The following is a 26655-nucleotide window of genomic DNA, read 5'->3' on the forward strand; positions in this document are numbered from 1 at the left end:
ACATGAATGGGGGACGGTCAGAGAGAGGGAGACACAGAATCTGAAGCAGGCTTCAGGTTCTGAGCTGTCAGCACAGAGCCCGATGCGGGGCTCGATCCCACGAACCATGAGATCATGACCTAAGCCGAAGTTGGATGCTTAAACGACTGAGCCATCTTTAGTATCTCATTCTTAATTTATCTGGAATTAAAAAAAAATTTTTTTTTAACATTTATTTATTATTGAGACACAGAGATAGAGCATGAGCATGGGAGGGGCAGAGAGAGGAGGAGACACAGAATCTGAAGCAGGCTTCAGGCTTGGAACTGTTGGCACAGAGCCTGATGTGGGGCTCGAACCCACAAACTGCGAGATCATGACCTGAGTCGAAGTCGGACGCTTAACTGACTGAGCCACCCAGGCACACCTACTTTATCTGGAATTTTAAGGTTCTTTTCTATCCTCTTGGCAATCCATTTCTTCAGGGTGTCAGTTTTATTTTCCTTTGTCTTTCTTCTTTGTGTTAGTTTATTTACATGTGTCTTGTAATTCTTGGTTGTCCATTGATAGTTGAGAGTGAGGAAATTAGAAGGCTGATGGGTAGCTCTGATACAGGTGAGTATTCTGTGAATGGTCTGAGAACTGGCTGTCAGGCCAGGAATATTCAGATGCCAGAGTGAGTAGAGCCAACATTCACCATTAGAGGCCTTTTTCTCCTCAGATAGCATGTTTATTTTCTTTAAAGACATGCTCTCTTCCCATTTGGGGGGGGTGGGGGGAGGTAGAGAGAAAAGGAGGAACCAACTGGACCTTTCTTACAGAAAGAATTTTAATGAACTTTTCTGCTTCTAGGCATTCATACCTTCCAACTTTGGATCCTCTCTATGATTCTTTTGGGACTATTGTTTATTTCTCCTCTCTGCTGAGTGTTTCCCTCCCAATGTGTTACAGGTGGTAGTTTTCTCTATTACTGTTCCTCCCCCACAAGGAAAGTCGTCGTCGTCATCGTCTTCTTCTTCTTCTTCTTCTTTTTTTAAGATTTTGGGGCGCCTGGGTGGCGCAGTCGGTTAAGCGTCCGACTTCAGCCAGGTCACGATCTCGCGGTCCGTGAGTTCGAGCCCTGCGTCAGGCTCTGGGCTGATGGCTCAGAGCCTGGAGCCTGCTTCCGATTCTGTGTCTCCCTCTCTCTCTGCCCCTCCCCCGTTCATGCTCTGTCTCTCTCTGTCCCAAAAATAAATAAACGTTGAAAAAAAAAAAAAAAGATTTTACTTTTCAGTAATCTGAAACATGGGGCTCAAACTCACAGCCCTGAGATCAAGGGTTGCACACTCTACTGACTGAGCCAGCCAGGCACCCCATTACTGTTTTTTTAACCCCTTATTATGGAAAGTTACAAGCATATCCAGAAGTAGAGAGTTATAGATGAATCTGTATGTATTTATCTGTATGACAAATACATAGAAGTTTTAGTGGTTAATGTGGCCAATACTGTTTTTATCTATTTCTCCACCTTCCTTATTTTTAACCAAACCTCAGATGTTATTCTATCTATAAGTATTTCAAGATATACTTCTTTTTTTAAAAATTCTTTTGGAATGTTTTTAATTATTTTTGAGAGAGAGCACAAGTGGGAAAGGGACAGAGAGAGAGGGAGACACAGAATCCAAAGCAGGCTCCAGGCTCTGAGCTGTCAGCACAGAGCCCGACACGGGGCTCGAACTCACAGACCGTGAGATCATGACCTGAGCCAAAATCGGACACTCAACCAACTGAGCCACCCAGGTGCCCTAAAGGACTCCTTTATAAAAACACAGTCACAATACCATTATTACATCCAGTAGAATAAATCTTTAATATCATCATGTAAGTGAATTACTTCATTTTTTTAAAAAAATACTTTGAAGCAGGATCTAAACAAGGTCCTGTACTACAATTGACTGAGGTCTTTGAAACTAGAGTCCCTTCTTTTAGAGGTGATTAGTTTTGCTTTGTCTACACATTTGTGTCTGCTTTCAGACCTTCAGAAATTTGCTGGAATCTCTCAGTTTCTTCATCGTTTATTTCCTTTTTTTAAAATTGTACTTTTCTTGTGCGTCCTTCGAGAGTGAGGAGAAACCTGAACAGGAAGTGTAGGTTTTTCCCCCTCTGATACCCCACGGTGTTCTTATAAATGTGGGAGTCTTGTGCTACAGTCATGTTCTGTATATAAATCGGACACGAACAACAGTAGATATTCTCCTGTGAGGTCTCTGCTTCCATCGCACTGAGTAATGTGTGAGTGCTCGTCGAGCACAGAACCCCTGAGAATGCACCAAATACAATTGTTTTCCTGAAAGAACAGCCCTTTTATCCTCACAACATATCAGAATTGTACAAGAAGAAACACTAGCTCAAAAGAATACGTATTAGAAATAATGCCGAGTACAGATATATTTGGGGGCTTGAGCTAAGCGGTTTGAAACCATATATTCCACATTTAAAAGAATCTCTTTGTTGAGACCAAGAAGGTCTCTGGGATCTCATTTATTTTTATGACATTTGAATGTCAAAAGGCTCAGTTTGTGCTATGGGACACTAGGAGTCGTTTGAAAGAAGTTTTAAAGCTAGTTAATAGCTAGTGGTGTTCGTCATTTCATGGTAAGCCTACTCAGTAGAGCTTTACAGTAAAGCATAGAATAGCAATTAGAAATTATGTAGCCGTGGGGGTACTTGGGTGGCTCAGTCAGTTGAGCGTCCAACTTCAGCTCAGGTCATGATCTTGCCGTTCATGAGTTTGAGCCCCATATTGGGCTCACTGCTGTCAGCCTGTCAGTGCAGAGCCCTCTTTGGATCCTTGGTCTCCCTCTCTCTACCCGTCCCTGCTTACGCTCTCCCCACAATAAATAAATAATAAAAAATAAATCATCTAGCCACTGTTGCTGGTTAAATTGTGGAAAATTTGTCTTTTAAACTTTATTATTTTGGATTAACCATTTTAGTTAATGTTGGAAGACCTGGTTTCTATCCTTACATCATCATTATCCCTGTGACCTTGAATGTGTCATGTGGCACTCTGATCGCAATTCAGGTGTTGAATTCGCATAGCGACTTCCATTCTTGTACATGGTAAATTGGGGCAGGGAGGGAAAGAATTCAGCCAGGTGTGTGCTTTCTTCAAATCAGAGGTTATGGAAAAGCCCGGGGGGCTAAGTGTGTGTGAGTTGGGAGAGGTGTCTGTAGTCTTGCCCGTCCTTTCTCCAAAATAGTCCCTGGGACATCTCTGCTCAGCTCCTAAGTGTGAAAACCATGAGTCTACACGAGCTGCAAAGGTTTCCCCCATCTCTGACATTTTCTGATGCAGGCCTAGTAACTTCTGTGCTGGAGTACTTTCATAAAATGGCAGTCGTGGTAGAAATATTTATAGCTACAAACTAGTACTCCAACATTTAAAACACCAAGTGTATTAAATATGATGGGATCTTTTAATTTTTGGCTGGTTTAGATTTACTGCTGGAAACTTTTTCTTTCTGACTCCCCGTGCCAAATATACATAACATGCAATTTAGCATCTTAACCATTTCCAAATGTGCAGCTCAGGGGCATTAAGTATATTCACATTTGTGTGCAGGCATCACTGCCATCCATCTCCAGGACTCGATTTCATCTTCTCAATTGAAACTGTGTCCGTTAAACGCTAACTCCACGTTTCTCCTCCTGCCCGCCTTGGTTCTACTTTGTCTCTAAATTTGGTCACTCTAGGTACCTCATATAAGTAGAGTTATGATACAATATTTGTTCTTTTGTGTCTGGCTTATTTCACTCAACATAATGTCTTTACACTCTATCCATGTTATGTGTGTCAGAATCCCCCCCCCCCCCGCCCCTTTTTAAAGTTTTATTTATTTTGAGAGAGAAAGAGAACATGAGCGGGGAAGGAGCAGAGAGAGAGAGAATCCCAAGCAGGCTCTGAGCCATTAGGACAGAGCCCAATGCGGGGCTTGAACTCATGAACCGTGAGTTCATGACCTGAGCCAAAACCAAGAGTCACACGCTTAACCAACTGAGCCACCCAGGCGCCCCAGAATTTCCTTTTCAAGGCTGAATAGTGTTGTATTTATATACGGCATTTTGTTTATCTGTTCATGCAGATGGACATTTAGGCATTTCTACCTTTTGACTCTAGTAAACAATCCTGTCGTGTGAGATTGTCTTCTAGAACTTGCATTATTGTACTTCTTAAAGTTCAGAGGCATGCAATCTATTCCTCAGTCCCACATCCTACCTCGGTGTACCTGATGGTTGTGGCACATTTCCTAAAGTTAGTGTTTCACGGGAGATGTGATTTTCAACTGAGCATAGCGGTCATAGCTGTGGTTGAACTGATTCTCTGTGTGTTGTCCCCCCCTGCCCCCCGACCTGGAGATTCACTAGTATAATTTTCCTCAAGCTGGATGTGTATAGCTGAGATATTGAAGTTGGTTCTGGAATATTCATTTAAAGAAATTAATAGGAAATGTGCTGACTTGCTTGTTTGCTAAAGATGAATTTAGTTTTGGCATTTTCAAGCATCTTGTTTCTTGAATCAGAGACTTAGGCACACATTGAAAGGGGTCCCTGTTTTTTTTTTTAACCTATAGAGCTGTAGAACTGTGTTCTTTAAAGAAATGCCTAGGTTTTTTGGTTTTTGTGTTTTGTGTTTTTTGTCTTGCTTTGTTTTTTGTTTTGCTTTTCCTGACTTTCCAACTGTTTCTGATAAGGCAGCAAGACTGGGTTCCGATTTAGTTCAGAATGTTATAGAGGTCCTTTGCCTTCATGTTACGGGCATGTTTCTGGAAACTTACCTATGAATAAGGAATTAAGCTGCTTAAAGGAAACATCCTATCTTTTCAGAGTGTTCTTTTTTATTATTATTTACCACTGAGTGTGATTACATTACTGATCTTGAGCAGATTTGTTTTCCTCAGAATTAATAATTGCCTCATTTAATGGTTCAGCGTGAATCTCCCTCAACGTGAAAGAGTAGATGATCACTCAGTGTTTTTCTTTTTTCTTTTTTTTCTTTTTAAGAGTTGTCTATCATCCCTAATCTTGCTGTAATCTGGAGTGGTTGCATGTTAGGCCTGCTTCATGGCTGTTGACAGTGGTTTGTGAATGCCTGTATTACTCTCCTGATCAAAATCTCCTGATTTTGATTCCCTGTCTTTGGGAGTCATGTCCTCCCTCCCTCCTCTCTCTCTCTCTCTCTCTCTCTCTCTCTCTTTCTTTCAGAGGTGTATTTTTTTTAGTGTTTATTTATTTTGACAGAGAGAGAGAGAGAGAGCAGGGGAGGGGCAGAGAGACAGGGAGACAGAGAATCCCAAGTGGGCTCTGTGCTGTCAGCTCAGAGCCCGATGTAGGGCACAGTCCCAAAAGCCTGGGATCATGACCTGAGCCGAAATTAAGAGTCAGGTGCTCAACCGACTGAGCCACCCAGCTGCCCCTCTTTCCCTTCCCTTCCCTTCCCTTCCCTTCCCTTCCCTTCCCTTCCCTTCCTTTTCTTCTCTTTTTCTCTTTCCTTTTCATTCTCTTTCTCTTTCTTTCATTGTGGTTTAGTTTCCCTCCATTTTGAGGGAGTATATCTTCCAACAGCTTCCTGAGATAAGTGTTCTTTCCTAGTAAGTAGGGTTTTGGGGTCTTTGCATGTCTGAAAATGCCTTTATCTCACCCTCCTGCTAGATTAATATCTTTGTCAGTCTTAGGATTCTGGAGCAGAAATTGTTCTTCAAAGTTGGAAGGTGCTGCTCCAGGCTTCCGGACTTGCAGGGTTACTGTTAAGAACGTATGTGCCGTGACAGTTCTGAGCTTCGGAATGTGACCTGGTTTTTCCTTTGTGGGTGACCACAGAGTGGGCTTTTCCCCCAGTGTCTCAGATCTCACTTTTCTGCTTTGGTTTTATTTTTCTTTTCTCTTCTTCCTTCCTTCTTTCCTTCCACTGAGCTCTTGGTGTGGTCTCTCTTTTTTTTTTTTTTTTTTTTAAGTCTATTTATTTATTTTGAGAGAGAGAGTGAGAGCCAGAGAGAGCGACAGGGGTGGAGCCTAGGTTTACTGAAAGGATACGGACGAACAGCCAGATGAAGAGATACTCAGGGAGAGGTCTGGAAGGGTCGCAGGCACCAGAGTTCCTGAGGAGCTGGTGTACATCTCCTCTCCTTCCTGGGGTGCACGTGTTCACCGGCCTGAAAGCCCTTGGAACCCCTTCCTGTTGGGATTTTGTGGGGACTTTGTCACACAGGTGAGATGAATCAGGGACTCTGTTTCCAGCCCGTCTCTGCTCTCTGGAGGATGGGCGCTGGGCCTGAGAATTCTAAACTTCTAATCCCGGCTTGGGATTTCTGGTGACCAGTCCCTCCCAGGAGCCATGCAGTGTCCTCTTTAGGACAAGAGATGCTGCTAGTGTTCATATCATTTAGGAGATGACAAGGGTTTCAAAACTTTTTGTTTTTTTTTAATGTTTTCATTTTTGAGAGACAGAGACAGCACGAGTGGGGGAGGGGAACAGAGAGAGAAGGAGGCACAGAATCCGAAGCAGGCTCCAGGCTCCCGGCTGTCAGCACGGAGCCTGATGTGGGGCTTGAACCCACAAACCGCGAGATCATGACCGGAGCCAAACTCAGACGCTTAAATGACTGAGCCAGCCAGGTGCCCCTGAAATTACAAGCGTTTGAGAAGCTTTGTGCCAGGAGCTGGGAGTGGAGACCAAGATATATTTCTTCTGTTAGCTTACGTTATTACATACCCACCAGAATGGATACAGTTTGAAAGGCCACACAGTATATTAACAAGTACGTATGACCAGAATTCTCATATGTTATGGGGGAAGTAGAAAATGGCACAAGCACCTCAGAAAAATCTTTGATTGTCACTTAAGGGCACACCTACCCCGTAACTCAGCAAATTCTATTTCTTGTTATTTACTTAAGATAAGAGTGTCCTCAGAAAGACTTGCATGTGAAGGTTCATGAAAACTCAATTTATAATGGCCCTCCAACTGGAAACCACCCAGGTATCCTGTGATGGAAGAATGGATAATATGTGGCATGTTAATCAGTGAAATACTTTTCAACAACCAAAAGGAACAAAGTACTGAGGCTCGCAGCCTGCTTGATGAATCTCCAGAAATGCTGAGCAGAAGTCAGGCATAAGGGAACACTGTTTCATTTTATCTGTATCAAATTCTAGACCAAGTGATGGAAATCAGAACAGTGTCTGTGGAGGGGCCGGACGGGAATGGCGCATTCCTGGTGTGGTGGGATCTTCTCCGTCTTGTTCAGGTGTGAGATACACGGGTGTGTGTGTTTGGTAACTCGGCCAACTGTATCCTTACGATTTCTGCATTTCATTTGGAAACCACACTTCAATTAAAAAACAAAAAAAAGATGGCGGAAGACTAACAGTAAAAATGCTAAGTCTATTATTTACTCTCATTGAATGGTACCTGTGTTTTTCTGTCTTTGTTTTCAAAGCCCGTATGTGTTTCAACAATCACTTGGTAAGGGTACGAACACTGTTTTTATTGAATTCAACTCTTAGGCCCGTGGAACGGTATGGTGACGGATTTTATTCCTGCCCACGTGGTTTCCCGTGTCATGATGTTTGAGACAAACCTAGATGGAAATTTTTAATGTAATTTGAAGATTAATCTATAGCATCTGTGGAGTCACAGCGGGTGTAGCGTACCCCTGAATAGCGGGAGTCCCCTAGAAAAAATTGTGGGGACAGGTTGTCTATATTGGGCTCTAGAGCAGTGCCTGGCTGGTGCAGTCCATACAGCGTGCAACTCTTGATCCTGGGGTTGTCAGTATGAGTTCCACAGTGGGTGTAGAGATTACTAAAAAAAAGTAAATCTCGGGGCACCCGGATGGCTCAGTCGGTTGAGCATCCGCCTCTTGATTTCAACTCAGATCATTATCCCAGGGCCGTGGGATCGAGCCCCTTTCAGGCTCTGAGGTGAGTGTGGAGCCTGCTTAGAATTCTCTCTCTCTTTCCCTCTCTGTCCCTCCCCTGCTCATGCTCTCTTTCTCTCAAAATAAATGAATAAATAAAAAGACCATTTACTAGTCTATCTCCTTCCTTTCTTCCATCCTTCCTTTCAGAAAAGTTTAAAGAAGAAAATCAAAATGGCTCATAATGTTACCATCCAGAAAGTTCATGTTACCATTTAAAAAATGAGTGGTATATGCTTCTGGTGAAAGAATTCGTTTGGTACGTAGTTCTCTCTAAAGATAACACCCTTTTAAGTGTAGTATGTCCTTATAGAAAAACTTGTTCAAATACGAAAATATATAATAATTTATGTAATTCTTGAAAATATTTATTCAAAAAGCCATTTAGTACCCTACTTTGTGGCTTGATTTTTCACTTAGTACATCTTGAAAATGTATTTCTAAATTAGCACATTCATTTTCAGAAATCAGTTTTATCTTTCATTACATTTGAATTGATGTATTATGTAATTATATACCAATTATGTGATTATGTAATTAGTTCCTTACTGATAACCATTTAGATTATTTTCATTTTTTTAAGTTTATTTATTTTTGACAGAGAGAGAGAGAGAGAGAGTGTGTGTGTGAGCATGAGCGGGAGAGGGGCAGAAAGAGAGGAGACACAGAATCTGAAGCAGGTTCCAGGCTCCGTGCCATCAGCACAGTGCCCGATGCGGGGCTCGAACTCAAAACCGTGAGATCATGACTTGGGCTGAAGTAGGATGCTTAACCAACTGAGCCACCCAGGTGCCCCTTCATTTTTAAATTAAAAATAATGCTTTAAAAAACAACTTTGTGCTGGTAAAATGTTATATATAGAAATATTTTTTAAAGATTTTATTTGTTTAAAATTTTTAAAAATTGTTTTAATGTTTTGTTTTTGAGAGAGAGAGAGAGAGAGAGAGTGAGTGGAGGAGGACCAGAGAGAGAGGAGGACACAGAATCTGAAGCAGGCTCCAGGCTCTGTCAGCACAGAGCCCGATACAGGACTTGAACCTAGGAACTGCGAGATCATGACCTGAGCCAAAGTCAGATGCTTAACTCACTGAGCCACCCAGGCACCCCTAAATTTTCTTTTTAATGTTTCTTTTGAGAGAGAGAGAGAAAGTGGGGGAGGGGCAGAAAGAGAGAATCCCAAGCAGGCTCCACACTGTCGGCACAGAGCCTGACGCGGGGCTTGAGCCATGAGATCATGACCTGAGCCAAAGTCAAGAGTCGGACACTTAACTGACCGAGCCACCCCATGCCCCTCCTAAGCTTTTAAGTAATCTCTACACCCAACATGTGGCTGAAACTCACAACCCTGAGATCAAGAGTCACACACTCCACCGACTGAGCCAGACAGGTGCCCAGATTGACAGTTTTGGGCCCTACTCCTATCTTCCAAGACTGTGGGAGCAGCTGTATCTTCTCCACCTTGGTGCTATTGGCGTTTTAGACAGGATAGTTCTTGGTATAGCTGGGCTGCGCACTGGAGGATGCTTCCCGGTAACTCTGGCTTCCCCCCACCAGGTGCCAGTAGCACTCCCCTCCCCCGAGTAGGAACAACCACCTAGTTGTTTCAAGTGCAGGGAATCTCCAGATGTGGCCATGTGACCCTTGAGGTACAAGTGCAACATTGCCTGTGGTTGGGGACCATCGACCAGAGAAGCATTGTAGGTTCACGTGGACGGTTACCGTCGCCTCTGTCCTGACCTAGGAGCTGCCGAAGTCAGATGTCAGTGGTGTGTTCCTCCATATCTTGGGGTTTGAGTGGATGTCAAACGAGGGGGAGCTTAGGTTACGGGGTATCTCCTAGAGTCCAGGGAGTGCCTCGGAGCTTTATGAGCAGCTGACTTGGTAGCTGTCAGAGACCAACCCCACGCACGTTCTATTAGACTTTCAGCGGCTGTTTGTTGAATGCCACCATCTGCCAGATACTACAGTGGACACTGGGTATTTCATGTTGAAAAAAAGGAGATTCTGCTGCTACTTAATGAAGCTTAAGGTGTTGGGATGACACATTCAGTGTGTGTGTGTGTGTGTGTGTGTGTGTGTGTGTAATTACAGGTAGTATTCATGCTGTTCCAGGAAAAGGGCCAGCTGAGAGTATATGAGGGGCTTGGTTCAGCATGGAGACGAACAAGTTGTCACTGAAGGCTTCTGAGCCCGGGCAGGTTCTTACTAGATTTGGGGAAGGGGGCTGCTGAGGGCGTTCCAAGTGCAGGGAATTGCAAGTATTTGAAGAGGCAACGTTTCAAGGTGGAAAAGATTCAGCTTTTCAGGGAAACAAAGAGATGCCAATTTGATCAGAAAACGAGGAGAAGTGCATTTAAGGGTGGAGAGAGAGTCACGGGCCCGATCACATGTGGCCTTGTAGGTAACCACTTGGGATGGCATTTGCGAGTTGGTGCGGGCGCCTGGGTGACTCAGTCATTCAAGTGACAGACTCTTGATTTCGGCTCAGGTCATGATCTCGCGGCTCGTGAGATCGAGCCCCACCATGGGCTCCACACTGATAGTGCAAGGAGCCTGCTTCTGGTTCTCTCGCTTCCTCTCTCTCTGCTCCTCCCCTTCTCGTACTAGCTCTCTCTCTCAAAATAAATAAACTTAAAAATAAAAGAAAAACCCAAAGGGAGTGGGAAGCTAATGAAGGGTTATGAGCAGGCGAGTGGCACCATCTGATTTACACCCCAGTGCGATCACCCTGGCTGCTGTGTGCAGTATGTATTGTGGAGAGGCAAGAAAGGAATTCAGGAGTCCTCATGAGGCGGTGGTAGTGTGGCTATGGCATGATGGGTGATGATATTAGTTGATGACAGGGACATAGAGGGAAATGGAGCTTGTGAAGGAATTTTGAAGGAAGCATGAACAAAAACAAGAAACAATTTGAATGTCGGTGGCAAAAATGGGAAAGTGTCCCTGGTCACTTCCAGAATTGTGGGTTGAATGATGGGTTGAGCTGCCATTGCTGAAATGGGCCCACTGGCCATGGAGTGTCTGTGGGGGAGGGCACAGAAGAACAGGAGTTCAGCTTGAGGTATGTCAGATTTGACTGAGATGCCCGTGAAATATCCTGCGAGACCAAGGGGTAAATACAGCACCCACTGTGGTGTTGAAAATGGAAGTCTGGTACCTAGAGAAGACGGGGTAGCTTGGAAATTAAAGGTTGCGAGCTGTCAGCATGTAGATGCTGATGTTGTCCGGGGAGAGAGTGTATCTCGATGAGAGAATCGGATCCAGGGCTGAGCCCCGAGGAAATCCAACATGTCGAGGTTGGATAGCAGAGAAGCGACAGGCAGAGAAAACAAAGACGCTTGAGAGGTAGGCAGCAGATCGTTACATGTGATGTCACAGAAGAATGACATGCATTTTTTCCAGGGGCAGGTGGGAGCGATTGTGGTCAGCTGTGCCTAATATTCTGCGAGTCCTAGTAAGGTGGCTGTCTCGATGCCTGCTCCTGACATCTGCATGTAAGGACCCTGATTTCTTCCATACTAGTGGGGAAAAGGCGTTAGGTAGCCGCCCGTGGAGATGGGGGCCCAGACAGGGAGAGGATCTTAGGAAAACTTGTAACCTGTTGGTTTAGCTAAGGCACCTTTCTTAACTTTTGTCTGTAAGAAACACAGCCCAGAGAAACTGTGCTAATGGTAAACGCTGAGTACAGCTGACACGCCATCAGCTCGTAGGGAATATGCTGCCTGTAGCCACAGGATGCAACCGTGGATGCTTGTCTTATACTCTCTAATCTTACTCTTTTCCTTAGTGGTGGGAAATTGCTTTCTCCTCCCTAAATCAGTGCTGCTCAAGGCACTGCAGATCTGTGTCATTAGTATCTTCTCCTCACTGCATATGAATATCAGAATTTGAAAATTTATATTTGGAGTGTTTGAGCAATTCTTTTGGACATCTTTCCTTCCTTCCTTCCTTCCTTCCTTCCTTCCTTCCTTCCTTCCTTCCTTCCTTCCTTCCTTCCTTCCTTCCTTCCCAATTCTTCCCTTTGCCTCATCTTAGGTCTTAGCAAACATACTCATTTTGTTAGTAGTGGCAGGAAGCAGACAGTTTCCATGGCAACTGACAGACCGGGTTTACTGTGGAAATTTCCGGAATTAACAGAGCTGCATTGCAGAAGGATGCATAAAGCAGTATTCATCTAGAGATGCTAACAGTACGGACACAGAACGGTTGCAGTGGTGTGCAGGGTATGTGTTCTATTTATTTTCCTGTCTTAGGAGGAATGCTAGTTATATATATGTATATGTGCCAAGGAGAGCATTAAAGCAGCTTGAGGCATTTTAGAGTATGTCAGCTTGATAAAATCAAGGCTGCTTACAGGGCAAAAGGAGGAATAAGTAATTTGGAGAGAAAGACATGTTTGATAACGTTGGGAGGAAATCAAGAGTAAGATAAATGAAGGGGAAGGATGTGATCATGAAAGAAGAGGAGAAGACATGCTTCAAGCCTTCAAACATGCCTAATTAGATAATAGAAGGTTCTGGGCACCAGGAGATGTTTATTTATCAAAGGAAAATCTGTAGGCACTGGCAGGGTTGGGGGATCAAGTTCCTATGCCCAGGAGGAAGAGATGTGTTCAGGTAATTAGCTGTCATTTTCGGAAGGATACGTAGATAGGAAGGATGCCCAAGGCATGGAGGTCTGCTGCCTCTTTAGTGTACTTATTTAGGTGTGTGGTAAGAGAATCAGGGATGGGTTACAGACCCCCAATTCCACTGCCTGCTGATTTGCATGTGTGTGTGTGTGTTTGTGTGTGTGTGTGTGTGTGTGTGTGTGTGTATGTGTGTGTAGGGGGGAGGAGGGGCCGTGAGGGTTAAGAAAGAGCCTGAAATGTATCTTGAGCTTAAATTTTGAAAATAAAACTATAAGATTTGGGTGCATTACTGGAGTTTCTTATCTTCCAGAGAATAATTATAAAGTTGAAAGAGGAAGGATATGAAAAATGAGTAGATGTGACAGAGATCATCTGAATGATAGGTCTCATTTAGTACTCAAACTACAGTTGAGTATTCCCGTAGTACTCAAACTACAGCTCAGGAGCCAAATGTGGCCCTGCTGCTAGTTTTTATAAATAAAGTTTTATTGGAACATAGCCACACCCATTTGGTCGCATAGTTGCTACAGAGAGGGGCTGGCAATGCCTAAAATGTTCATCTGTTTCTTTACAGAAGAAGTTTGTTGACTCGTGGTTTAGATGGTGTATTGGATTCCTACGGCTGCTGTAACAAATTACCACAGACTTGGTAGACTAAAACGACAGAAATTTATCCTCTCGCGGTTTCGGAGGCCAGAAATCCGAAATCAGGGTGTTGGCAAGGTGATGCTTCTTCAACAGGCTTTGGAGGGGATCCTTCCTTCCCTCTTCCAGCCCTGGTACCTCCTGGCATTCCTGGGGTGGAGGTGGCAGGACCCCAGTCGCCTCTGTCCTTGCTTGAATTTCCTCCCTGTGTCTCCCTGCGTCTCTGTCTTCCTGTCTGTCTCTTATAAGGACACTTGCCATTATATTTAGGGCCCACCCAAGTCCAGGATGACCTTTCCTCAAGATCTTTATCTTAATTGTATCTGTAGAGATAAGGTCACCTTCTGAAGTGGATAAATCTGTTGTTGGGGGACCCCAGTTGAGCCCAGTGCATGTGGTATTGGAGAAATGGGTTTTGGCTTCTCAGACCACGTTTTGTGATAAGAGTAGCTAGCTCCTTAGGGCGCCTGGCTGGCTCATTCGGAAGAACACGCGACTCGCAGTAATCTTGGGGTCGTGAGTTCGAGCCCCACATTGGGTGTAGAGATTACCTAAGTAAAAAAATGACTAACCAGCTCCTGGCAAGTGTCCTCTGGAAACCCGTAGAGCATATGCTCTGTGATAGACGTGACCTGCTGGAGAGGACGTTACGTTCACTTTTCAAGAACAGAGTGGTGGAGACGTAGTTGAAATCGGAGCAGACAGCCTCTGTGATGCAAATGGAAGTCGCCGGGCAGAGATAGTCTCAGAATATCTGGGAGAAAAAGTACCCACACATTTGCGGGAAGCTGACGAAGGGCAGGGCCTAGTGCCTCCTATCAGTCTCTCCTTGGCTCCCGCCCCTGAGAAACAACACAGTGGACTTGGCATTTTGGTCCCAAAAGAATCAGAGCTTTGCGGAATTAGAGTCCTGTCCAGATCACAGCAGTGGGGAGTACGTGTGTGTGCTTGAAGATAAGTAGACTTGATTAGCGAGCGGAGGAGCCTCCTCGGCGTGGAGTGGATACGCCGGTGGACAGAGCTGTGAACTGGAGACCGGACTCCGGGTGGGCGATGTGTGTCGTTGTGGGAGAACGGGAGCTGTTGGCCTGGGCAGGAGAGGTCTGCGGTGTCCCCCTCCTATCAGTAAGCCACGGTGTCCTTGCTCCCGTGGGATGTTTCCTGAGGCAGATTGGGGAGTACTTGGGAACGTTTAAGAAGTGACACACGCCCATGGTGAAGAATCAGGTTGTAGACAGGAGATTCCAGCCCGGGTGCCTGAGCTGCGGACAGAAGCCTCCTTGTTCTGCGACTTGAGGGACCCTGGCCTGTTGCCTGTATCCTCCCCTGTGCCCCTTCAAAGGAGACCTCTGAGTTTGACTCGATAGAGGGAATTATCAGAAGAATTAAGCACAAACGGTTAGATGTGGACCCACAATAGGGCTCACTAAGAAGTACCAAACTAGCCTAATCTACTTTAAAGAAAACGTTGCTGGGACTGCAGATCAGGAATTTGCCATGGACTGGGTATTTCTTTTTTTTTCTTTTTTCTTCTTTTAATTAAATTTTTTTTTAATGTTTGTTTATTTTTGAGAGAGACAGAGTGTGAGTGGGGGAGGCACAGAGAGAGAGGGAGACAGAATCTGAAGCAGACTCTAGGCTCTGAGCTGTCAGCACAGAGCCCGATGCGGGGCTCAAACTCACAGACCGTGAGATCGTGACCTGAGCTGAAGTCGGACGCTAAACCGACTCAGCCACCCAGGCCTCCCAATTTTTTTTCTTAATGTTTACTTTTGGGGAGGAAGGGGCAGAGAGAGGGAGACCTAGAATCCAAAGCAAGCTCCTGTCAGCACACAGCCGGATGTGGGGCTCCAACTCCTAAACCGCGAGATCATGGCCTGAGCCGAGGTCAGACGCTTAACCGACTGAGCCACCCAGGGGCCCCGGACTGGGTGTTTCCTGATTTTAGCATACGTGGGTGCTGAGGAAGAGCACTGGACCCAATCCAGGACCTCCAGGCAGGGTTTTCTGAAGGACAAGCCTGGACGATTCTGTTAGTCTGTGACTGTGTGCATCTGAAACCCAAACGGAGATGTCCGGAAGCTGGGGGCGTGAAGAATGTTTTCTTCTTTTCTCCTTTCACAGGCTATTTTGTGCATTAACTAGCACACAGGTTGAGTTGTGTGCTTTGGCTTCTCTTCACAGAAAGATCCAGATTCAACTGTAATTAGATATTTACCTTTTTATTTTTCTGTAGGCACCTAGAGTATACATAAGGAAGTAGAGTGAGTTAAGGTCTACAGCCTAGACTGGTATTAAATTAAGCTGGTTTGGGCGCCTGGGTGGCGCAGTCGGTGAAGCGTCCGACTTCAGCCAGGTCACGATCTCGCGGTCCGTGAGTTCGAGCCCCGCGTCGGGCTCTGGGCTGATGGCTCAGAGCCTGGAGCCTGTTTCCGATTCTGTGTCTCCCTCTCTCTCTGCCCCTCCCCCGTTCATGCTCTGTCTCTCTCTGTCCCCAAAAAAAATAAATAAACGTTGAAAAAAAAAAAATTAAAAAAAAAAAAATTAAGCTGGTTTGATCACAATTCACACAAGCTAAAATGTAAGCACTGTAGGAGGTTCAAAAATACCCTCTGTTTCAAGTAGGTATATTATATAAAATAGCCTGTGTTCCTCGGTGTGTCTGTTGATAAATCTTTAGATTGTGTCTGTAGATAAATCTATAAAATCTTTTTTTTTTTTTTTTCTCATTGACTAGTTTGGGTAAATGCCCGCCCTGCCCCAGAATAATAAAGGTGAGCTTGAGAATGTTCCATAGTTTACAAGACAGTTCACACAGCTAGCTACAGGTTATGAATGAAAAGGAATTAAGATTCTTGGTCCTTCGTTACTTCAGGAACTAATGTTCTGACTTCGTAAAAGCAATTTCAGATTTGTAGGGCAAAATGATGTAGGAGAAGCAGCATCCTGCTAAACTATTTATTAAGGAACAAGGATGGATATATGAAACACAGAAAATTGAGACAATCCCACGTGGAGTCTCTATAGGAATCAAGAAGAGGTTTACCGAGGATTTCTCTTAGGGCATTGCTGCAGACCGCAGGAGAAAATGTGGCCTCTTCTGAACCATTAGTTTAAGAGACAGAGTGCCTTCCCCACCCCAAGGCCTCCTCCCTGACTAGCAAGTCCCAGAAAATAACTGGGGAGGGAGGCCAGATGGATGTCGGTCCATTTCCTCTGGGCAGCGTGGACGCAGAGAAGGGTCGTGGTAGCAAAACAGACTGAGGATTATATTCTTCGGTTTGCTGCTGTCCGTTGAAGAGTATGGAATTCGAGGACAGGGGCATCAAGAGAGAATTTGCCTCTGGAGCAGTGCGTGCTCTGATTGGGAATACCCTGAGCCCCGGGGCCCTGAACTACAGACAGGGTTGGAACATATAGACACGGGATGGACACATCCCTTTCCCACAAGGAGAGTGAGGCTCAAAGGCAGTCTCTTTCTGTCTTTCCCATCAATCTTACTTAGGTGTAGTTGACATATAATAAACTGTACGTAGTGAAAGTGTACAGTTTGGGAAGTTTTGACGTGCGTATACCCTGTGAAAGCACCACTCCAGGCAGGTTAGTGAACATACCTACCACCCCCAAAGTTTCCTCCTGACCTGTTCTAGCTTTTCTGTCTAGACGTTTGGTTTCGTTGCTTTTTGTGTATCCCACGTCTGTCCAATGTATTCGTCTGCCCTTCAGTTTCTCGAACACACACCATAGAGTCATAAACACGGTTTCATCGTCTTTGCTAATTCTGGCATCTTCGCCATTTCTGACTCAGTTAGAATTGGTTGATCTTTCTCTTCATTTTGGGCCATCTTATTTTGCTTCTCTGCATCCTTGCTGAGTTTTAGATTGCAGGCCATACTTTGGGTGCCAGGTGTTTTTGCGTTCCTACGAGTCTTTGGTTAAGTTACTTGGAAACAGCTGGATCCTGTTGACTCTTGCTTTTCAGCTTTGGTGGGTGTTCTGAGTACCGCTCCAGCCTGGGCATTGTTCCCTCTAATCCTTTTGGGGGGTTCTTTCCCCAGGCGAGTGTAGGGTCTTTGTAAGAGCGTGCTGACCAAGGAGGGCTCCGTGCCTATCTGTGGGGTTCTCTTTCTGTGCAGCGCTCTCTTATCCCGGAACTCTGCTTCTTAGACTCTGGCTACCTTGGTCTCCTCAGACACCCAGATCTGTCTGCTCAACACCAGGATACGGCCAGGAGGTGCCTCGGTCCCCCTGGTCCCCCGTCCCCTCGCAGTGTCTGGACCCCTCCAGACTGGAAGCTGGGGACAGCCGTAGGCTCACCGTGTGTATTTCTTGCCTCTCGGTGTTCACTGCCCTTTGATGCCTGACGTCCAGTGTCTTCAAGACCATCTCAGACTTTGTCTGTTTTTTTACTTGTTTCAAGTGTGAGAGTAAGTCTGTGTCCCTGATGCTCCACAGTGGCCCAAGCGTGAGTGCCACACGTATCCTCCCTGTGAGATGGGAGCAGGCATTCTGGAACTAGGAAGCAATGTCTTCTTGACTTTGAGAAAGCATCTCTGAACGCGGCACTTTACGGCATTCTTAACACAGTAGAAGACATCATGATGTTTATAAAAAAGGATCAGCAAGTTTTTTTTTTAAGTTTATTTTTGAGAGAGAGAAAAAGTGAGAGTGGGGAGAGACAGAAAGCGAGAGAATCCCAAGCAGGCGCCACATCTCAGCACAGAGCCCGACGCGGGGCTCAAACCCACGAACTGTGAGATCATGACCTGAGCCGAGGTTGGACGCTTAACCATCTGAGCCACCCCGGCACCCCCAGCAAATCTCGAGGGGAGAGCAAATTTGGATAAATAGGGAACAGGATTATTGATTAGGTGATAGGTGAGAAAATAAGGCATTGGCAGGAAGCTGGAAAGGCAATGGTGGAAGGAAGTCCATTTCACACGCGGAAGTGAACTTGAATGATACTGCGTGGCAGAGTGAAATGGCACGATCGACTTGAGAGCATGCACGTTTCCGAATGTTTTACAGGTATAAATTCATAAATAGAATGGAAGGTAAACATGCTCTGGAGAAATATTTACAGCACAGGACCAAGAGTCAGTCGATAAGTTAATAACATATACTAATAACTCTTAGCAGAAGCAGCAGCAGGAAAACAAAGCCTTGGCAGGAGGGCTCAGGGGTGTTCTCCCAGGGACTTACCCAAGGAAGAGACACTTTCTCGCCAAGTGGCAAAAAAAAGTCCAACTCTAAGAGTAAGAAACCAAACTGCAGCTTAAAAGAGTGATCTCACCCCTGATCACCTTTTAGGTGGGCGTGAGGGAAAAGGGCGCTGTGGATGGGGCTCTGTGGGCACTCGCTTAACAGTTTAGCCCATACCCTTTATATTTGTCCGAGTACTCATCCTGCTGCTGAATTAGCACAGAAGGGTGCCCTCTGGATTTAGCAGAGGGTAGGGGTGGAAGATGAACCAGAGACATCCCAGGTAGCCGTGGCCGTGCTGGCTATATTTCTCCAAAGAACAAGTCCACCCACCTATGTGCAAAGCCGGGCAGCTTTATTGGACACTTTAGATAGAAATAAAGCTTTTCCCAGTGTCCAGTCTCAGGAATGCTCTGGAACATCATGTCACAGTTTTTTATTTTTTTGCAGGGGGAGGGGAATCTGTAGGATTTTCGAAACTTGTACACATCAGTCCGAATCAGTGAAAGGATGGTAGTGAAAACGCAGTAGTGATGATTCAGTGTTCAGTAAGTAGTAAAAAGACAAAGTGGTCATTTCTGTCCAGAGGGTCGGTGATCAAAGAGGGTACACTAAAGGACTTCACTGCAAACATATGGGCTCAGAAATGACAGCTTTCAGATTTTCATGTAACAAGATGTCCCCCTTATTTCAAAAAATAATTTTCTTATATCGCATTTGCGTCTTAATAAGGTCTGTATTGCGTGGATTCATTCTACCCATCATTTTGCATGTTTTGTAAAAGAAAACACACATATTCTGCTTATTTGTGATGCCCACAGTATCTGTGTCGGTTTCTTTGTGTGTGTGTGTGTGTGTGTGTGTGTGTATGTGTATGTGTATGTATATGTCTGTCTGTCTGTGCATGTTTACCCTAGAGGTTGAAACTGCTAGTCTCTGGGAACAGGGATGATTAGGGCTGGCTGTAAGAAATGAGGGATGCCAGAGTTAAGGACTTTATTCAGGGAAGTGTTCTTGGCCTGTTTGTAACTGGTCTGTGGATTTGAAACCATTTTAGCATCATTGACCCTCAGCCACTAAGTGCTCATAGCACTTCCCAGTCTTTGTCATGACCAGACTTCCACCTGTTCCCTCCCTCTTCACCACTGCCAGATGCTAGGGACCTCCTCCCGTGACAATCACTGGGAAATAAGATATCCTTGGGGGCTGCATTAACCGGAAATGAGTTTGCATATCAACAGCATCAGCGGTGAGGACAGATAGCGGCTTAAGTAAGACAGTTTATTTCTCTTTCTGGAGATGTTGTCTGGAGATAGGTAGGCGTAGGGTTGGTGAAATGGCTTCATGGTCATCAGAGTCTAGAGAGCCGTAATTTTCTTCTCCCTCATTCTCAGTACATGGTTTCCATTCTCAAGGGACTTGAGGGTGATTGGAACTCCAGTCCTCACCAGTATTCCAGGCAACAAGAACCAGAAGGGGGAGAAAGAGAAGAAAAAACCCATGACCTTCCTTCTGGCTGAGTCACCTCCTTTTATCTATTTATTTTTGGGACAGAGAGAGAGAGAGAGAGAGCGCACAACAGGGGAGGGGCAGAGAGAGAGAGGGAGACACAGAATCTGAAACATGCTCCAGGCTCTGAGCTGTCAGCATGGAGCCTGACGTGGGGCTCGAACTCACGAACCGCGAGATCATGACCTGAGCCGACTGAGCCCCCAGGCGCCCGAGCTCAGCTCCTTTTAAATACTGCATTCATCGTACTCTCTAACCACAAGGAAGTTTGCCTTCTCCATCCGCTCGGGCCATCATAACAAAACACTACAGCTTGGGTGGCTCCAACAACAGAAGTCTATTGCTGGCAGTTCTGGAGGCCGGGAAGATCAAGGTGCCGACCAGGTAGGTTTCGTCCTGAGGATTCTTCCCTTGGCTCGTTGGTGGCCGCCATCTTGCTCTGTGACCTCTGCTTTGTGCAAGCGTGAGGGTGGGGGAGAGTCTGTCTCCACTGGGGTCCTTCTAAGAAGGACACTAGTCCTATCCGATCAGGGCTCCACCCTTATGACCTCGTTTAAACATAATTATCTCCTTGTAGGCCCTGTCTCCAATATGGTCACGCTGGGGGTTAGGGCTTTGACATGAATTTTGGCGGGAAAGGGGGGAGGGGGGGCGCAGGTGATTCCATAGCAGTTGGGAAGAGTAGCGTTTTAGCTGCGTGTAGTGTTTCCCCGAATAAAGAAGACCTTATCTTTCCCCGAATAAAGAAGACCTTATCGAGAAGAGGAGGACAGGTGTTGGCTGGCAGCTGGCGTAATTGCCACGGGAGGCTGCTGGCTCAGTTCCCCGGATGGATCATCAGGTGCTTGAAGGCGGAATCCTATGGAGGATTCACTGAACGCAGCTAAGGATACTCTGTATAAAATCATCCACAGAGAAGTGGGAAAATGAGAGATTTGGAAGTCATTGCTGATAAAACACAGTCCCTTAGTCTCAAGAAAGTGGTATTCCAGGAAAAGTCAGGAAACCTTTCTTCCCCTTAGGAGTGTAGCTTAGGAGTCAGGAAACCTTTTCTCTCCATGAGTGTGTTTTCTGCTATTCATATATATATATGTGTGTATATATATATATATGTGTGTGTGTGTGTGTGTGTGTGTATATATATATGTATATATATATATATATATATATATTTTTTTTTTTTTTTTTTTTTTTTTTTTAATTTTCTTCTCTAGGCCTGCTATTTAGTTAGGACAGAAATTATATCTTTAAAAAAATTTTTTTTAAAACGTTTAAAATTTAAAAATTTTTATTTTTGAGAGAGAGAGTGAGCGCAAGCTGGGGAGGAGGGCAGAGGGAGAGAGAGAGAGAGAGAGAGAGAGAGACTGACTCTCCAGCAGGCTCCATGTTCATTGTGGAGCCTGGTGCGGGGTTTGCTGCCTCGACCCTGGGATCCTGACCTGAGCCGAAATCGAGAGTCAGATGCTCAACCAATCGAGCCACCCCGGTGCCCCCAGAAATTGTATCTTAGGACAGAAATTGCAGTCGGCAGGCTGCACGTGATCTCCTTGTTGCCCTTGAGACTCTGGGTGAGCTTCTAGAAGTGGAATAAACTGGGACTTTGAAGCTACAGCTGTGACTCAGGTCACCAAAAGTATTTGTCTTTCGTCTTTCTGAGCACTTGTACAAGGAGGCCGAAGGGAATTGACTTTAGTTTATAGGGTTAGCTGCAAAGCGGTGAAATTCTTGGTGTCTGGAGGCTCTGAGGTCACATTGAAATTGTTATATTTTCTTTGAACCCTAGGAATTGCACGATCGCACTTCGTTTTATTACTGTCTAATACTTTGTGAAAATGTTTGAAAATCTTGGTTTTTGGTTCTCTAGAAGTCTAGTTAAAAAATGGAAAAGGCTTCATTCCCTTTGTATTGGGCACCAATTGAGAGAGATGGTAAGATTTGTCTTATCCTTGATAAATGCTTGTTTCTTTATTTTGAGAGAGAGAGAGAGAGGGAGAGAGAGACTCTCCAGCAGGCCCTGTACTGTCAGCACAGAGCCCGGCATGGGGCTTGATCTCACGAACTGTGAGATCATGACCTGAGCAGAAATCAAGAGCCAGGCGCTAAACTGACCGAGTCACCCAGGAGCCCCTACCCCTGTCTTATTCTTGACAAAATGGGAAATGTAGCTCTGCATTTGAGACCTGAATAGTTTGCTGACTCCTCCTCGTGGCCTCATGTAATTAGACTTCCCCATCCTGTGAGTGGCAGCCTCTCATAATGCATGACAGAGGGACACCCAGAGCATCCGTACCCTCTGTGTAGGAAGGCTGGTTTCAAAAGAGAGGACTTGACCTGAGTGTGTTCAGTTTCTTTATTCGTGTTCTCTGGTCAGCCCGTAAGGGCTCAGGTGAGACACCAGATCCCCCTCCATGGAAAGATGAAGCCTGGGGGGCAGGGGAATGAGGGTTCCCTGAAAGAGTAGAAAAGGGAAGGCCTAGAACCTCTGTTTTTTTTTCATTCATACGGCATCCCTTTACAAGGCCAGGGAGCATAGTCTTTGGAACATGACGATATAACCACAGGGGACACAGATCCAGTCCATTCACGTTAATTAGCGAATCTGGTGGTAAGATGCACTGTGTCCACGAACCGATTTTTTTCAAGTTTGATTCAAATTGGTTAATAAAATGGATCCATTTTTTTTTCTTTTTAGGTTTTAATCCTTCATGTTGGTGTCTGTAGATATCACCAAGGTTTATTATTGCCACTCAACTCCTACTTCCCTTTATATAAGAGAAAATATTTTATGGTGACATCAGTCTGTATCTAAACAGCTTCCCTGGTGTTGAGATCTATCCCCAAGTACATCCTGTTGGAAATACTGTATTCAAGAGGGGTACTCTTTAAATCTGATTTGTGATCTGTAGGCATTAAATGTGTAAGTGTATAGCTCACTTGTTAACTGGAGTGTGTATCACTTGATTGTCTAATTACAGGTCTTCTTACAACAAAAACTATTAAAATTTGTTTCCATGTTGAAGACCTCTAGATCCAGAGGAGAACGTTACCGATTTTCTTAGGGACTTTTCTGCGTAGGTGGTTAGATATGGGGCTGGGGTTGTGTTTCTGTATGAGATTTGGGTTAATTTGAGACTTGGAACCTCCATCGCTTGCTTGTTTCTTGAATAAGCCCAACAGAGGGAATGGGTAAGATGTCTGGGTTAAGAATTGCTCATGTGGACCACACTTACCATGCATTTTAGAAGGCTGAATATAAGAGTAAAGAAAAGGTCATAGGCTGAACTTAGTTACTGATGAGGCAGAGAAAGGCATTGGGGATCGCTTACAGATTTGTGGAGTTAATCTGAACTAATTTTCAGGTAAGAAATTAATAATGAAATGACTGGGAATTTCTGATATGCCTAATAGAAGTAACACTTAAATCTTGATTGACACATTTGCCTCCATAGAAAACCACAACTAAGGTTTCGGGCACTCGGTACGGTTGCTTCACTGGTTGACTGCTATAGTGTGAGGGTAAAGGGTCAGGTCAGGCTTCCAGGTGTGGTCACTACAGCGCTGTATCTCTATCCAGTCCTTCTTTGGAAGCCACTAACTCTTAAAACAATAGCTGTGAAATTGATTCAGTTTCGCTGGGAAGGTTGCCAGCCTGGTAGGAGCAAAGACTCCATGAACACACCTTCATGATGGCATAACCGTAGCATGTTTTTTTTTTGTGGTTTCCACAACTTTTTTCCAGTCTAAATGAGAAAATGGACTGTGGGTGGTGACCACATTCTGCCCTTCATCTTCTGTCTTCACAGCTTTATTGAGATATAATTCACATCCCATAGAATTCACCCCTTATACTGTACAATTCAGTTGTATTGTATTGTATTCAGAGTTGTGTACTTTCCTGTATTCAGACTTGTGTACTCAGTTTTTGAACATTTACATTAGTCCAAGAAGATAACCTGTACCCCGTAGGTGTCAATCTGTTCCCTTAAAAAAAAAAAAAAAAAAAAAAGACCTTCTCCAGAAACTACACAGCAGGCTACAGTAAGCGAAATTATTAGAAGAGCTACTTCATAATTCTGAAATTTGATCTTTAAATAGGTAATATTATAACTTGCTATTCTGTGATTTAGGTAGTAATGAAACACTCCTTTCATTTCTCAGGAATGCTGTATGACACAACGTATTCATGAGAATGATGTCTTTTGCCACATTCTCTTGGTTAGAAGCAGGTCATAGGTCCCATCCACACTCAGAGAGAGGAGCCTACACAACGATGGGAACCCCAGGGATGTACAGATCGCGGAGATCACCTTTGAGCCTGTCTACCATGTCCCATAAATTAGCGAATAATTTAAAACACGTTGCTTCCAATTTACATGTAATTTTAACTGTTTTTCAGCTACGCTCAGCGGTTGCCCACTGCTGGACATTTCACCAGTGATTACACTGAGTCATAGGGATGGTATTTACTTGCCAGTGATCGGAGAACAATGATCATTACAAATGAACCTTCTTTTTCTTTCTTTGTTTCTTTCTTTCTTTCCTTGCTTCTTTCTTTCTTCTTCTTTTTGTTTTAGTGCTTATTGCTTTATTTTGAGAGAGAGGGAGAGCGTGTGCACGCAGGGAAGGGTCAGAGAGAGAGGGAGAAAGAGAATCCCAAGCAGGCTCTGTACCATCAGCACAGAGCCCGATGTGGGGCTCAGTCTCGCGGACTGTGAGATCATGACCTGAGCCGAAATCAAGAGTTGGACGCTTCACTGACTGAGCCACCCAGGCGCCCCAAAAACGAATCTTCTTTACATTAGGATACTTCTGCATCATGAAAAAGATTACTAAGACAGTTCGTCACTAGGTTTGGTTGGTGAAAATATGTCCTAAACGAGACAAGAATTTGCGTGAATAAAAGCTGGTGGTATGACTTATTATGATCCTGGAATCTGGCATTGGGAATGTGGGTTCCCTAAGTGGTTACTTAGACAAAGTGTATTAGTCTTTGAATTACAGTCTTGAAGCATGATAATTATGAATACTAGTATATGTGGTAATTCTGGGGAAGTGATTTTAAAATTCTGAGTATTTTGAGAACCTTAAAAATAGCTACAAAAATCCATTTCTAGTAACCTGAGAAAACATTTCTGAATTTTGGAAGAAGTAAAAGAAATAACCAAGCATGTCAACTTTTCTTGCTTGTATTACCTGATCAGATTTTAAAGAGATTCTGACCATTTCGTATGAAATTGAAGAAAAATATCAATGATATTCAAGAATCTTTTTCTGGCATGTTGCCCTCCCTGGCTTGATAGAGTTCATTACTGTATTGATCTGTGGGGGCAGGGGAGAAAGAGACACAAATGAGGTGGTTTTCCCATTTTTCATTTTGGATTTGCTTTTTTTGTTGTTAATTTTTTTAATCTTTATTTATTTTTGAGAGAGTGAGAGAGAGAGACAGAGTGAGAGCAGGGGAGGAACAGAGAGGGAGGGAGACACAGAATCCAAAGCAGGCTCCAGGTTCCAAGCGGTCAGCACAGAGCCCAACGTGGGGCTCGAACCCACGAACCGCGAGATCATGACCTGAGCCGAAGTCGGACGCTTAACCGACTGAGCCACCCAGGCGCCCTGGATTTGCTTTTTTACAAAGCATGGTTACAAGTTCATCCTTTGATCTCCAGGTTGGAATTTTGGAGATGGTTTTAGAATGTAATGAAAATCTGTAAGGAGTGGGTCCTTTTGTCCATGAATCATTTGTTTTCACCTCGTTGCTATATCTGGGAACAAAGACTGAGAGGTTCAAGTTTGAATAATACATGACAGTTTTTCTCTTGGTGCCTGCTGGCTATTTATGTAACTAATCCCCTACCCCAGCATGGCACAAACAGGGACAGGGACAGGGACAGGGCAGTATGGTAAGGTGTTAGTTCCCAAACTCTGCTGGGGTCACCTGGGATCTTTAAAAATACTGGGTCTTTTGGACTCCTGCCCCCAGATACTCTGATTTAATTGCTATGAGATGGTAACCTGGGCATCCAGATTTTAAGAATCTCGCCAGGAAATTCTAATGTGCACCAAAGTTTGGGAGTGCCTGTGCCACAGGTTGAGGGCCTGGAGTATGAATGTCGGGTAAGGTTGGATAAGAACTTTCTGGAAATGAGGTCTGTCACTCCTGGGCGTCTGCATTTAACAGTGCAGTTTTGCAAAGGTTTGAGAAAGCTCTCACGAGTCTATAGAATTACTTCCTTCAGTCAATGGAACCTTGGTTTTCTGAATCCTCTTAAAGCTATGATCATTGACTCCCTAAATTTAGGCCTTCCTTAATGAAGTCAGTGTGTCAAAAAAAGAAGACGATACAAAACAAACAAACAAACAAACAAACAAAAACAACCCACTAAAAACAACAACAACAAAAACAAAACAAACAAAACAAAGCAAAAAAAAAACCCCTCGAAAACCCTGGAGGTCAGACTGTGTTTTTTCCCACGCGTTCATCGGTGCTAGCTATCAGAAAAAAGGTCCAAACCTGTTTAAAATGTGGCACAATTGCTTCCCGGTATTTTAACAGAGAGAGGCTGAGAACACACAGCATCGAATCGTCGGGAAAACTGAAGATCTCTCCTGAGCAGCACTGGGATTTCACCGCGGAGGACTTGAAGGACCTTGGAGAAATCGGACGAGGAGCTTACGGTTCCGTCAACAAAATGGTCCACAAACCAAGTGGGCAGATAATGGCAGTTAAAG

At 44.5% G+C, this 26655-nt stretch overlaps 1 protein-coding gene across 2 annotated transcripts in view; it reads left to right on the forward strand.

Annotated features, from left to right (window-relative positions):
• Positions 1–26655, forward strand: part of MAP2K4 (mitogen-activated protein kinase kinase 4) — a 139148-nt gene that overhangs the window by 41745 nt on the left and 70748 nt on the right. For both annotated transcript variants that reach the window (XM_045487404.1, XM_045487405.1), the window contains one exon: positions 26480–26654. In XM_045487404.1, the coding sequence (XP_045343360.1) occupies positions 26480–26654 (175 nt within the window). The remainder of the gene's footprint in view (positions 1–26479; position 26655) is intronic.

Source organism: Leopardus geoffroyi, chromosome E1 (assembly GCF_018350155.1).
Source record: "Leopardus geoffroyi isolate Oge1 chromosome E1, O.geoffroyi_Oge1_pat1.0, whole genome shotgun sequence".
NCBI classification, from domain to species: Eukaryota; Metazoa; Chordata; class Mammalia; order Carnivora; family Felidae; genus Leopardus; species Leopardus geoffroyi.